The sequence below is a fragment of the Magallana gigas genome, chromosome 6 (assembly GCF_963853765.1).
Source record: "Magallana gigas chromosome 6, xbMagGiga1.1, whole genome shotgun sequence".
NCBI classification, from domain to species: Eukaryota; Metazoa; Mollusca; class Bivalvia; order Ostreida; family Ostreidae; genus Magallana; species Magallana gigas.
The window spans coordinates 15,454,813-15,467,746 of NC_088858.1; the positions used below are offsets into that span (position 1 = coordinate 15,454,813).

The 12,934-nt window shown below is 32.1% G+C and overlaps 2 protein-coding genes across 3 annotated transcripts; both read left to right on the plus strand.

Moving 5' to 3' along the window:
- Positions 1-873: 873 nt before the first annotated feature.
- Positions 874-5,242, plus strand: LOC105324949 (ras-related protein Rab-13; the record flags this gene model as incomplete). The annotated part of the gene is given in 4 exon segments (XM_066086753.1): positions 874-951; positions 1,276-1,365; positions 1,769-1,834; positions 3,069-5,242. Coding segments are annotated over 4 exon segments (405 nt in total), but the record flags the coding sequence as incomplete, so codon positions are not given.
- Positions 5,243-7,199: 1,957 nt separating this feature from the next.
- LOC105348491 (uncharacterized) lies at positions 7,200-12,376 on the plus strand (the record flags this gene model as incomplete). 2 transcript variants are annotated; one of them, XM_066086756.1, is given in 10 exon segments in its annotated part: positions 7,200-7,782; positions 7,915-8,095; positions 8,219-8,317; positions 8,417-8,494; positions 8,630-8,728; positions 8,895-9,097; positions 9,274-10,076; positions 10,565-10,757; positions 10,873-11,007; positions 11,102-12,376. In XM_066086756.1, coding segments are annotated over 10 exon segments (3,057 nt in total). In that variant the 3' UTR covers positions 11,911-12,376.
- Positions 12,377-12,934: the final 558 nt, after the last annotated feature.

Genomic DNA, 12,934 nt, shown 5'->3' on the forward strand with positions numbered 1-12,934 from the left:
CCCCCACACTTCTAATTTGCCTCCAACGCCACTGATATATAAACAAATTTGATGCTGAGTTAAGCTATATTATGCAGAAATTAAAATGATAGAATTCAAGATATATATTAAGTAACTTCATATTGGTATAATTATATCCTCATAGTATTATTGTCAACCACTCAATTTGATATATGTATATTTATAAATGTTTTTTATCTCAGTAAGGTTATATTAAGTCAATAGTTGCAAGTTTACTTATGAAATAATGATTTTTTTGGTCTCCTTGAATGTTTCAAGGTTTTTCATGTTTTTGTTTAAATAATAAACTTAATTTTTAAAAGTAGTTTATTGACCCTTCAAAAAAACCAAAACTTTAACTCAAAGTCTAACCCTTAAATTAACCCTTGTTGGAAATGAGTACCTCATGATCTTTTAATGATTACGTTTTTGTGTTGTGAGCATCATTCATAAAGTTCATCTTTATGTGTCTAATTTTCCATGCATTAACTATTATTTTTCAAATTATAGATATACATTCAGGTGTATACACACCATGAGACATTGCAATCACTTCAGGGGGAGGGTTTTCAGAATAGCATGAAATAGGTCTGATACACCAACAACACGTATAAAATATAGAGGTTCCACAAAGGAAATATTTGGAAAATTTAATCTCCACTGTGCTTTAGGGAACAGAGGCATTACTTAGCTATTTCTTAGTTAAATAAAACAGAAACCCAGAAGGTCAAATGTAAAGAAACTGTGTTATCACAATGTTATATACACATCCCAAGAAGCAGAATGATAAGACCAGGCATTTTGCAGTGTGTGGAATGCGTTAATTGTACGGTGGGTGACAAGTTTGATGAATGACTGCCTATTTCTTTTCAGGGTGTCATTTTAGTGTATGATATCACCAGTAAAAGCTCATTTGAGGCTGTACCCAAATGGTTGAATTATGTCAGACAGGTAAATAATTTAAAGAGGAAAATTATTAAAACCTTTTTATTTCAAATGATACATTAAAGCACACTATCAGGCAATGGCAAATAAAAAGATAGAAGTGAATAAAGCTCTGATCCTGTCATTGAAACTCAGACAATGCAAGTATAAGTATGTAATTATATGCAGCTATTAATAAGTTAGATGATCTAAATTAAAGAGACCATTATTGATGTACTAATATTGCTTATATGAATTTATTAATTACATACCGGTAACGTATAAAGCTGGTTAAATTGATGTTCATTTTGATTCATAATGAAATTATCAATGAATATTTTGTGGAAATAGTTTGGAAGGGAAGATGTGTCCGTGTTGTTGATGGGGAACAAGAAAGATAAAGAAGTCAACCGACAGGTGCTAGAGGAGGAGGGCAGGAAGGTCAGTAGGTCAAAATCAGGTCAAAATGCATAGGGTAAAAGTCATTTAAGGTCGAATGATTGCAACTAAGGTAATTTTTCAAATACATGTATAATTATTTTTATTGGATTGATTACATGAGCAGATCTAAAAAAAATTTCAAGGTGGGGGGGGGGGGGGGGGGGGGGGGGGAGCCGGGGGTCAAAAGATAATAGTGTCCAGACCCCCCATGACCCCACCCATCTCCCTCTAAATCCATGCATGGATTATACAGTGATTAAAAATGTAAAGAGAGAGAAAGGGGGAATAACTCCCCCAGACAGTGTGTAGAATGAAGGTACAAATTTAACTCAAGTGTGTTGAATGAAAGCTAGCGAGTGCAAATTTGATAATTGGTATATATACTGATTCTTTATATTTTCAGTTTGCCAAAGATAATAGTCTATTATTTTATGAAACCAGTGCAAAAGAAAGTGCCAATTTGGAGAAGGTATTAAATATATTCATGGTTATATTATAATATATATAACTTCATGTACATTCATACTTGTATACTTGTACATTAATTCAAGCTATTAGTTTATGGAAACTTTCCAAAAGCAGCTCTGCCAATCCATATACATACAAAATAACTGAATACTTTCAATATGAACAATATCATAAAAAAGCAAATTAAGTTGAAATAGCATGATGAATTTAAAGAGGTTCGATCCTCTGATTTTGGGTAGCCATTTTATGTCCCCTCTAGTCTGGAAATTATATGTCATATATGAATCTACTTGTAAATTCCTTTTTTACAATGCCAAATAAACTCTATTGAATATAAAATAGTGAAGAAAATTTTCCATATTTAGAGAGTGTAGTAAGGGACTATATTTTGTGGCGGAAGGTTTTTAAGAAGAAAATGAACATTTTTCATAACTCAGTTGTTTTAGAGTACCGTAATTTTAGCTTTCTTATTTTCCGTGCAGACCAAATTTTCAGATAGTTTATGCATTATGATATCTTCGTATTGTTTTAAAAAAACATATTTCAACAATATTTCAATATTTCTATCGACATATATTGGCATGTATAAGTGATATTTCATAAAAGTAAAGAAAACCAACTCCAATTTCCCCCTAAAATTAGCTTATTTCATGCCATATCTCAAAATTTACATTATAGACCCATACTTTTGGTTTTATTTTCTAAATATTTAAGTTTTTTTGACAAGTCTGTCATAATTTGAGAAAAAGTTTGAGACTTTTAAATTATTTAATTGTTTGTTGAATCCTTGATGAATGAAAATAGTATTTTTTTCAGTGCAAAAAGGTCAAAATATCAATAAGGTGAAGAAATTGCAAACTTTTTTATTATGATAATTTTAATTTTATTAATTCTAAATGATGTGAATTTGTATTTGTTACCATGGTTCATTTCGATAAAAAATTATAGAGGGAAAAGCGATTTATGTGCAATTTGCACTTTCAGTGCAGAAAGGTCATATTAAATACACTAGCACCGAAAGGAGCATATAGACCCCACAATTTTGTTTTGAATTTTGGTTTAGATATGTGTGTAGATATTAAAAAAATACTTTAGTAAAAAATTTAGAGACTTTTGATCGCAGGATCCAACGTCCTTAAGACGCCACTAGCTACTATAACAATTATGATGGAGTTACTTAATTTTTGCTCCAGAATTGCCCATTTTACATGTTTTCCTCTTCTGTCTGATTTCAGGCTTTTTATAGCCTCTGTGAAGATGTAATCCTAAAAGAAAAAGAGAAAGACAAATTGTCCACAGAAAACAATAACCACCAAGTCCAAAGTGAGGAGGTTGGGACAAAAGATACGACACAGCTGATTACAGAGAATAAGGGGAAGAAGTTTCCATGTTGTAATGTGTCATGATAGCTGTATACATGTTTTACTCAATATTCTTAAAAGTATTGAAGTAACAGGAAGTAATATAATTCAGTACAGTCTTAACTTTCAAGGGACTAAGTTAAGAGGTTCTTGTTTCAGTCAAAGGCGACCATCCTCCCGATCGCTTTGTTCTTTTTTAAGCTGAAAAAGGTTGTATTCGAAGTGTGAATGAAAACATCGTAGTCCATCTTTGAAATAATTAAATTTATCAATGCTGTTACAATTTGAAAAAGCAAAAAATGCAAATCATGCATATTTGGGATTGAAAAACTTGACAATTATAAAACAGTTTCTCCCTGTCCTTTATGTGAATTCAAGTGTCTTTTCTTGCTATAAGTACCAGTGTCATTGATATTCCCCTTGCATGCAACTACACTTTTAAATCAAGCCAATGTCAATTTATTGCCTTTGAAATGTCTTCAGCCCTTGGAGCCATTATAAGTTCATCAGAATTTTTATCGATAAAATCGTTCATTAGTTCTTGTTTTCTCTTTTGGAGGGTTTATTTTTACAGTACATACTGTGAATTAATTTGGGAAAGCTAAGGAGGCTGGATGGTCAACAAATTAACCTCCAGATCTACCTTAATTTATGTTATAATTTTCTTTTGTCTGTCATTTGATTTCATTTTGACTTTATGCCAACATGGTGTCAATATACCATTGTTATTGTTATTATTTCAAAATTCTAAGATATGATTTGTTTAGCTATAAATTTTTATTTAGTAAAGAAAAACTCCATATGTTTTACCTTTTAATTTTGGGTATTTTCTGTAATTTTATATAGAACTCTTCTTCTCAAGGAGATCAATACATTGCTAAAAATGGCCACAACCATTGATCCCTCTTAAACAGGTTTGTTTGTTGTCTCTATATTTTCCTACAAAAAAGGGATGATTTTTAATGCATTGTTTTATTTTTTGTTATTGTCACTCTGTCTTTTTCCCTGATAACTAAAAATCAGGCAGCATCTAAATTACAGATATCAAATTTTCTCTTGATTAAGGACTCCTAAAGTCATAGTAATCAATCTAAAGTATGATTTGGTTGATATGAGCATAAAACATAGTGACCAAATACAGAGTCAATATATCCCATAAACATTATTTTGGGTGGGATTAGATGTGGTCTCATACGAAAATTCAATATTAAAATATACATAGAATCATAGTTTTTATCAGTCTAGACTGAAAGGTAGAATTGAAAATAAAAATAAGCTTGATCTCAAGATTGGATGCCTGTTTTATTGTTACGTATATTATGTTTTGTGTTGAATAATGTTCTTGCCAAATGGTTTAAATTATCTTGCCAAAGATCAAATATTTTCATTGTTTTTAAGAATATTTTGATCTGAAGATTCAAGATTCTGATAAAAAATTGTAAGTTTTACACATGTTAAATTGTAGAAGTTGATGATTAAGTTTACAAGATGAATTAATTAAACTTGCATTAATTATCAGGACAGTCTAACCACCTGTTATCACATAATCAAAATACTGCCATGTCCTTTTTACCCGGTTTTAGAAGTCTAGGCTTCAAATAAAACTGTTTTGCAGAAATGTGACAACAAAATGATGAATTTGATGAATCTCACAGTACTTGGAGAAATGTCTTGATGACTGCATTGTGTATATAGAAACCATGATGTTATGCAATATGTACATGACTGTTATCACCTTGGATATAGATTGTAATTTTTTTTTTTTTTTTATCTTTTATTAGTATTTTTTTGTGATAGTATTTTCATTTTTTAAACTGTTCAAATGAAAGTATTAAAACCAAAAGGGCATTAACAAAATGTAAATGTGATGGTTTAAGTGTTCTTTTGCTATTTTATTCTGTGAAATAATATTATGTAACAAGGAACAACATTTTTTGATTGATATTTTTATATTCAAACTGTGAAGAAATTAAAGGTTAATTTTCTCTATCATGCCTCCGAAACAAAGGGCTCTCATCCATTGAGGAATTTAGGCCAATTTATACTGACCTTGTTGAAAAAAAAGACAAAAAAAATGAACTCAAGGAAGATGTAGATTCAAGAAGCATTAGCATTATAAACATTCTGTACCTGGTGATTTTTTGTTTTCTTTGTGACCACAGGGTTGTACTGTTTATTTACCCTGAATTTGTTACTGGTTTTTATACATTCTATACTTTATTTCTTCCCTTTCAAAATTTTTATATGGAGTAACTCTGTTTTCCCATGCTAACTTTGTTGTAAAATTTTGCATGTAAATTTTTAAATAGATAATAAGATTGAATCTCATTTTGTTATTTACATTTTTCAGGATTTTTTTTTTAAAGAACTATAAATGTATAAAAAAAAGAAATGTATTTCATGAATAACTAGTCTATGAGATGAGAACTTGATATTGGTATGTTAAGAAAGAGTTTTGACTGTCATCAAATGACTTGCAAAATGTATGACTGCATGTCATCAGTGTTAAATTTATGAGAAATACCAATGTGAAAAAAACCAGCCGAGGATAAACTGTTAAATTAAATCACTTGTTGTGTATTTTGTTAACAACAGAAAACATACCATAAATTGTGATAAATTGCAGTGACAGTGACAGCTTTTACCCCCTTTTGATTGTTCAAACTTTCATGTTGGTCTGTGAGCCATGTGACCCATGAGCCTATCTTCTGTAAGAACATCATCAACTTGCAATGAATTGCAATTGATAATACAATACTTCAGTTACCTAGGCTTTTTAAGTTTTCAAGTGTTTGCATAGTCTTCAGTTTGTTAGATTGTCTACAAAAAGCAGTTGATTACACAAGGTACCTCAAAAAAAAAAAAGAATGCCCTATATCATTTTTAATAAAATATATTTATAACTTATTATCTAAAAGTTTTATAGGGGGGCTTAGCCACTTTTTTTTGCAAAGTTAGACCTAACCATTAGGCACATAGAATCATAGAGGGTTCACCCCCCCCCCCAACTTTTTCTCGCAGGAAAGAAAATTGTTCCAAAATTTACCTTGAGAACACAGAAATATTGAGATGTTGGAGCCATAGGTATACTGGTCTAGTGTATATTTCGCTTGAAACCAGCGTCATTTTAACTTGTTTTGACGCAAGAAATAGGTCGTTTCATCCTACTGAATGTTCAAGGTCTTAATTATAGTTCTAAATGGTACAAGAGGTACATTATAAATATATAACATACATGTACATGTATATACTAAGTCTGAATGAGCAGAGTTGGCCCATTTTGCATATGGATTATAAATTTTTGTAATGAAAATATTTTTTTTTTAAATAAAGAATTGGTACTCATTAGTAAATTACTGAACTTGATAATATTGGGTTGGACATTGTATTTTCTTGCTAAGAAATCTTTTCTAATTGAAGCTAATGCATTGCATTCTAACAGATAATGAAATTCGTCTCCAATTTCGTTATTTTTACACTGATTGCAGATTCTTTCATGGCGTTTTAAATTATTCCAGCGACCAACCTGTATCGGAAGACTATGATTACTTGTTCTAAATTTTACAAGAATATTTCTAAATTTTCTAGATAGCGTATTTAAATATTTTTCTCAAACAAACGTTGTTTTAAAAATTCTGAAACTTTATTCCTTTACTGGAGTTGTTGATATCACTGTACCATTTTTAAGAAACTGATCTCTAATCCTTTGATAAATTGAAGCACTTGTCCACTTGATACTGTAAAAATCTTGATCCATCCAAATATTTCTCATTCCTGTTGTGTTAAAAATATTATGTATACATGATATCCATGGATTGGTGGACTGGGTTTTGGTATATCTACATGTATTATACAAATGCTTATAAACAATTCTACACATGCACTTTGTTATCATTTCCATTCATCAATCTGTCATGTTGTAAATTTTGAATTTACCGGGTGGCAATAAATACAAAAAATTCAAAATTTACAACATGACAAATCTCCCCCAAAATGATATCAAATTTTAAGGTATTCGATGTATAACGAGATCGTATTTTCCCGCCCATTTCCGTAACAACTCGGAATCGGGGGATTCCCCTAGAGTTATCGGTCTTGTCGATAAGAGTTATCGTTTTGAAGCGAACAAAAATGGGCGCCAAGAGGGATGGCCGAGGCCGCTTTACGAGCAATCTTCCGAAACGAGTGCGATTTAAGAAGACTTATGTTACTACAGAACATAATTACCAAAGCGGACATCAGTGCCCTGGGGATTCGTGTACGTACAAGAAATGTCCTTTATATAATAACGTAAAAAATCTTGGGAAAAATGTCAGTCGTGATTGGATGGATGGACGGCGGGTGATGGAGTTAGGGGTGCTGTTGGAAAACTTATCATCTTGTTCGCATTGTCGGATGGGTCCCATCCCTCTATATAAAGAGAACATTGTTGGAGAGAGACGGAGGGGTTTGGGGGGATATTTATACATAATGTGTATGAATCCCGAGTGCGGAGAAGTGAACATGGTTCCCTATGGTAAAACGCACCGCCGAAATAAGAAAACAACTGGGATGCCGTGTTTTGTAGTAAATACAAAATTGGGAACAGGTTTGTGAATTTTTATGATTTTAAACCAAATTTAATATAACTGGTATAAACAACAAGTAACAAATAAATATTAGTGCACATCAATTTTCATCATAATTTTCTAATATTATATAATGAAAAAAATATTTTTAGCAATGATTGACAGTCTTGGGGGGCCAGACAGAGTCAACAACCTTCTGTCAACTTTAAACATTCCTACTATAAACAACAAGACATTAATGGTGATGGAGCGCCGTGCAGGAGAAAGTGTGGAAGCTGTAGCTAAGGTTACTACGAAGAAGGCGGCTGAGGAAGCTTATCATGTGGAAATGTCGTAAGTTATATTCAGTTTACTTTTTCTGTTCTGATGAACCAAAAAAAATCATATGATTATTTTTTATTCTAAATAAATTGTAGACAATCCATCATAAACAGTTGTATTATTTTTTTTTCAAAGTGAAGTTGCTGATGCAGAGTCGACTAAAGCTTTGCAAGGAGTAGAATTGCTAGAGGATTTGGGTGTTGGGGTTTTAGCAGATGCATCACCGATAACAAAGTAAGTTTTTAAATTGAAACACTTAATATACACATGTACAAGAAAAAATGTTCACAGTTGTATTATTGTAATTTGTATATTTATAATTTTTTTTTATAGAGAGATTCTGCTAAAGACCAATTTGCCTGTCACGTTTGATGACTCTGATAATGAATTGGCTGATACTGACCACAAACGGTAAACAAAATCAACAATATTTATCTTAAGAAAACATATTTAACGATTGTAATTTGTAAATGAATTTGCATTTTAAAAAAAATTGTTTATGTTCGCTGTTCGCTATTCATTAAAAATTAAATTTCATAATTCTAGAGATAACACAGGCATGGAATCCTGTATTCCTTTAGGACACTCCGACCCTTCTATTGCACAGATGACAATTCCAAACACTCCCACAGTTGGTCAAACAGAGTAAGTTTATTATTCTTGCATATCACGTGTACTTTGCATATAATTTGTTTATATACAAGACACACACATATATATATATATACATGTAATCCTTGTGAATATGACATTATATAATGTCTCTAAATTTATGAAGGCTCAGTAATTGTATTCTATGAAATAATTATAGGGACGACACTGTTTGCACACCAGTTAACACAACTTGTCCACAACCCTCACCATCAAGGAAAAGAAAAAGATCTTTGTCCAAAGGTACAGGCAAGAAAACTGTGAACCAAAAGCTGGACAAAAAGTTCTCATGCAAGACCAGGAGGGGTATGACTTGTGCTGTGGATACAGCTTGGCATAAACGAGGATTCAATAGCCTCACAGGTATTTGGATTTTTTTAAATGTATATTGTTTGTATAGAAAGTGATTTTTATCAATGCCTGTGTTTATTGTAAGGGTTTGAAGAAATATTAGATCATTGTATAAAAATTGATGGTTCAGTTTTCACAGTAACAAAATGACATTAAAATTTACAAAAAATATATTTATTTTTTTATAGCACATACATTTTTTATGAGCAAGTCAATATACGGAAAGAAAGTACTAAAGACAGTAGTTGGTCACAGGACCTGTGGAACTTGCCACTGGTGGAGACGGAATCGTCCTGGCATCCCAGTTAGAAAACATCGATGTGTTCAAAACCATAATGGTAGTGCAAGAAGCATGGAGAGTTCGACTGGTCTCAAAGGAGTAAAGGAGCTGATTGATGAGGGAACACCTGTGGAGTACATTGAAGGGGATGGGGACAATATGTTAATTGCCCGTTTACGATCAGAGCTGAATTTGGAGATGAAGAAGCGTTTTGACAAAAACCATGTGGTGAAAAACATTGGGAAGTGTTTGTTTTCTCTAAAGGGGAAAAAACTAAGTAAAACTGTTATTATGCATATACAAAAGTGCGTGAAATATGCTTTTTCGAAAAATCAGGGTAATAAACAAGGATTAGAAGAAAATCTTAGAGGACTTATTCCACACCAGTTCGGGGACCACCAGTACTGCAAACCAAGATTTTGTGGGTTTTTGCGTAAACAAGGAGAGACATATCAACACAGAAGCTTGCCATACAAATCAGCATTGAAAGACACAGATTTACGACAACAATTAGAGGCAGTTTTTAAACCTATCATAGCCAATGCTGAACAGTATATTGATCTTGGATCGAGTCAGCAGTGCGAGCACGCTAATCGTGAGGTAACACTGAGAGCTCCGAAGTCCCTCCATTATGGAAACTCCGAGTCCATCGACTTTAAAGTTCATGCTACTGCAGCTTTTATCAATGAAGGACGAAGATATATCTCAATGGTAGATATGTTGCAAATATAAGCATTGTATTATTGCTTTTGAGAATTGAATTGAATGCAAGTTATTTTGTGTTAGAGTTTTGAGGTGAAGCTATTAAAATATTTTCATATGCAGAAATTTATAGAAAAAGTTATTGAAACCTCTCAAATATTTTAAATTTCCACCCAAATATGAAAATTTCCACTAGGTATGGTGAAAATATTTTACCTTGGCTTCAGTTCATGTTCTGTTATTTATTTTATTTTGACTTACATTGAATACCTTTTATTTATATTAATTTTTTTTCCAGTTTATACTAATGTATGGAGACAATTTCCAGACTCAGTAAGTTCTTAATTATTTTCTTGCTATCAATATGTATGAAGTTTAAAATAAATGGAAGATTTATTTTTTTATAAAATACTAAAAATCAATAAATATATTGAAATGCCTTTTTTACCCTAAAAAAAAATCCATTATGCATAATTAATAAAAATTATTTATATCAGGCCCATGAAGAGAGCGGAGTTTCTCCTGGAAAGTTTACCGAAGAACATGCCGGGAAAAGGATGAAGAGACGCAAGGAGGTGCAGGAAAAAATTCAGCTCCCTTCAACAAAGCTAAGACGTCTTGTTCTGAAACAAGAAAGAGCTGTAACTCAGGGAGCCCAGGAAGCACTGGAGGGAGATTCCTATCAGTCTGGTAAGTCTAGACCGATATATTTTATGTACACTACAGAAATGTACAAATACTTTACTGTCATCATGCTTTAACATATATATTTACCGATACACATAATGTATACTTATCTTAACAGGTATTGGTCACAATGAGCATCCTGATATTGAAAAATTACCAGATCCAGTTGTTCCTGGTTGCTTCAAACCAGTGACTCTACCATCAGCAGAAGAGCCTACGTTGGTTATGTTTGATCTTGAAACCACTGACCTTAGTGAGTTTTCTTAGTTATCTTTTTTCATGTTTTCATTTTTAAAATGTTGAAATGTATTATCAAAGATATTTTAATTGCTAATAATATATTACAGTACGAGGAAGGCAGATGCCCCATATTGTGCAAATTGCTGCTGTAGAGCTGAAAAGTGAGGCAACATTCAATACCTATGTTCGACCCAAGATGCCTCAGACTGAGAACGCACGACTAGTAACTGGTATTGTTGCAAATTCTAGTGGCGTGTCTGTTGCAGGTAAATCAGTGAAGTCCGACAATATTCATTCTGCTGCAGACAAATTTATCAGATATTTGACAAAATTCAAGAATGTGTGTTTAATTGCTCACAATGGCCGGCGTTTTGATTTTCCTGTACTTGTTTCGACATTCAAAAACATACAGAAAGACACTCAGCTTTCCAGTGTTGTGACTGGTTGTGTAGACAGTCTAGCAATGTTTAAGAAGTGTTTTAAAAATCAAGATTCATACAAGCAGGAAAGTCTTTACCGATCCCTTTTTAACGAAACATACGGTGCCCATAATGCGGTAGACGATGTGAAGGCCCTAGGGAAGCTTGTGCAGCATGCATTGCTATCACATATAGATACCCTTTCCTTTACATTTCCTCTCAAAGCAGTAATCCAGCAACTAATCTACAATGGTGAAAAAGCTAGAAACTATAATTCCTTGGCAACACTTGTGCAGAATGCTGTTCTTTCAAAGTGTATGGCAGGAAAAATAGCTGGATCTGGGCTGACTCTCGGACATCTTAAGGCGATCAAGAATCGTGATGGTGAAGACGGACTCAGAAACACTTTTCTTGTTAAAACAGAAGGACAATCAAGAGTAAGCTGCACTAAGAAAACACTAGATGATGTTGTATCAAAACTCATGAGTGCTTTGTAAATGATTGTAAAGTCAAGTACTGGAAAACATGCTTATTTTGAAGAACCATTTATATATGTGTGTATATCTATGTAATATAAGTATATGCATTTACATATAAATATATTCACTATTCTGATGTATTTATACATTATGTATCTGATTGTAACATTTCAAATGAAGATATCAAACACTTGAGTTGATTAAGCATGTTTATATATATCAGATTAGCACTTCTCAGATTTTACATTTTGGGGGGAGGGGTAGTAGAAACTAGAATTTTAAAAAAAATTGACGGTAAAAAAACAAAATTTGTATCTGAATTTGTTGCTTATAGATGTCTTTAAATTATTGTTATACCAAATATTGGTGCACTTTCATACTTTTTTTTATTTTGGGCCATATTGTACACTTGTCTGTATTTCACTAACACATTCTTGGAAGCCATGTTTGCAGTTTGTGTGAAAAAAAAATTATAAGACCTTCATTCTTGGATTTGTTTTTTATTGCATTCTCTTTCTTATATATTTAACTAAATAATATGAATCTATCATACAGTTCTTTTTGAATTATTGGATATTATGAACTGAGGTTTAATATTACATTTAGTGCTGAAGCACCGAAAACATCAATGGCATACTTTTCCAAATATTTTGAAAACAACAAGGTAAATTTTCATTCTTTTTTATAATATGGTACTGAGATATATGCTTATTGTAAAAATGAAAAGTAGAGGTCTATACCTGATTTAGGTCGTTATACATTGAATACCTTAAAGGAATACTTCTGTAAAGAGGGCAAAGTGATAAGTCCGGTTTCTCCATACACCATTAAATTTGGAGTACTAGATTTAAGGTTTTTAAAAAATATAGTAAAATATTTTGACAATTTCTATAACTTCGTCGTTAAATTTAATTGTATGTTTAGGATCTGGTCCTTTCGGAAATATGACAATTTTAGTTTTCTTTAACATTAACATGGAGTTTCCATGTTTCACAATATACAAAAAATTCGTTTATCTTCAGCATGTTGAAGATCATTTGGG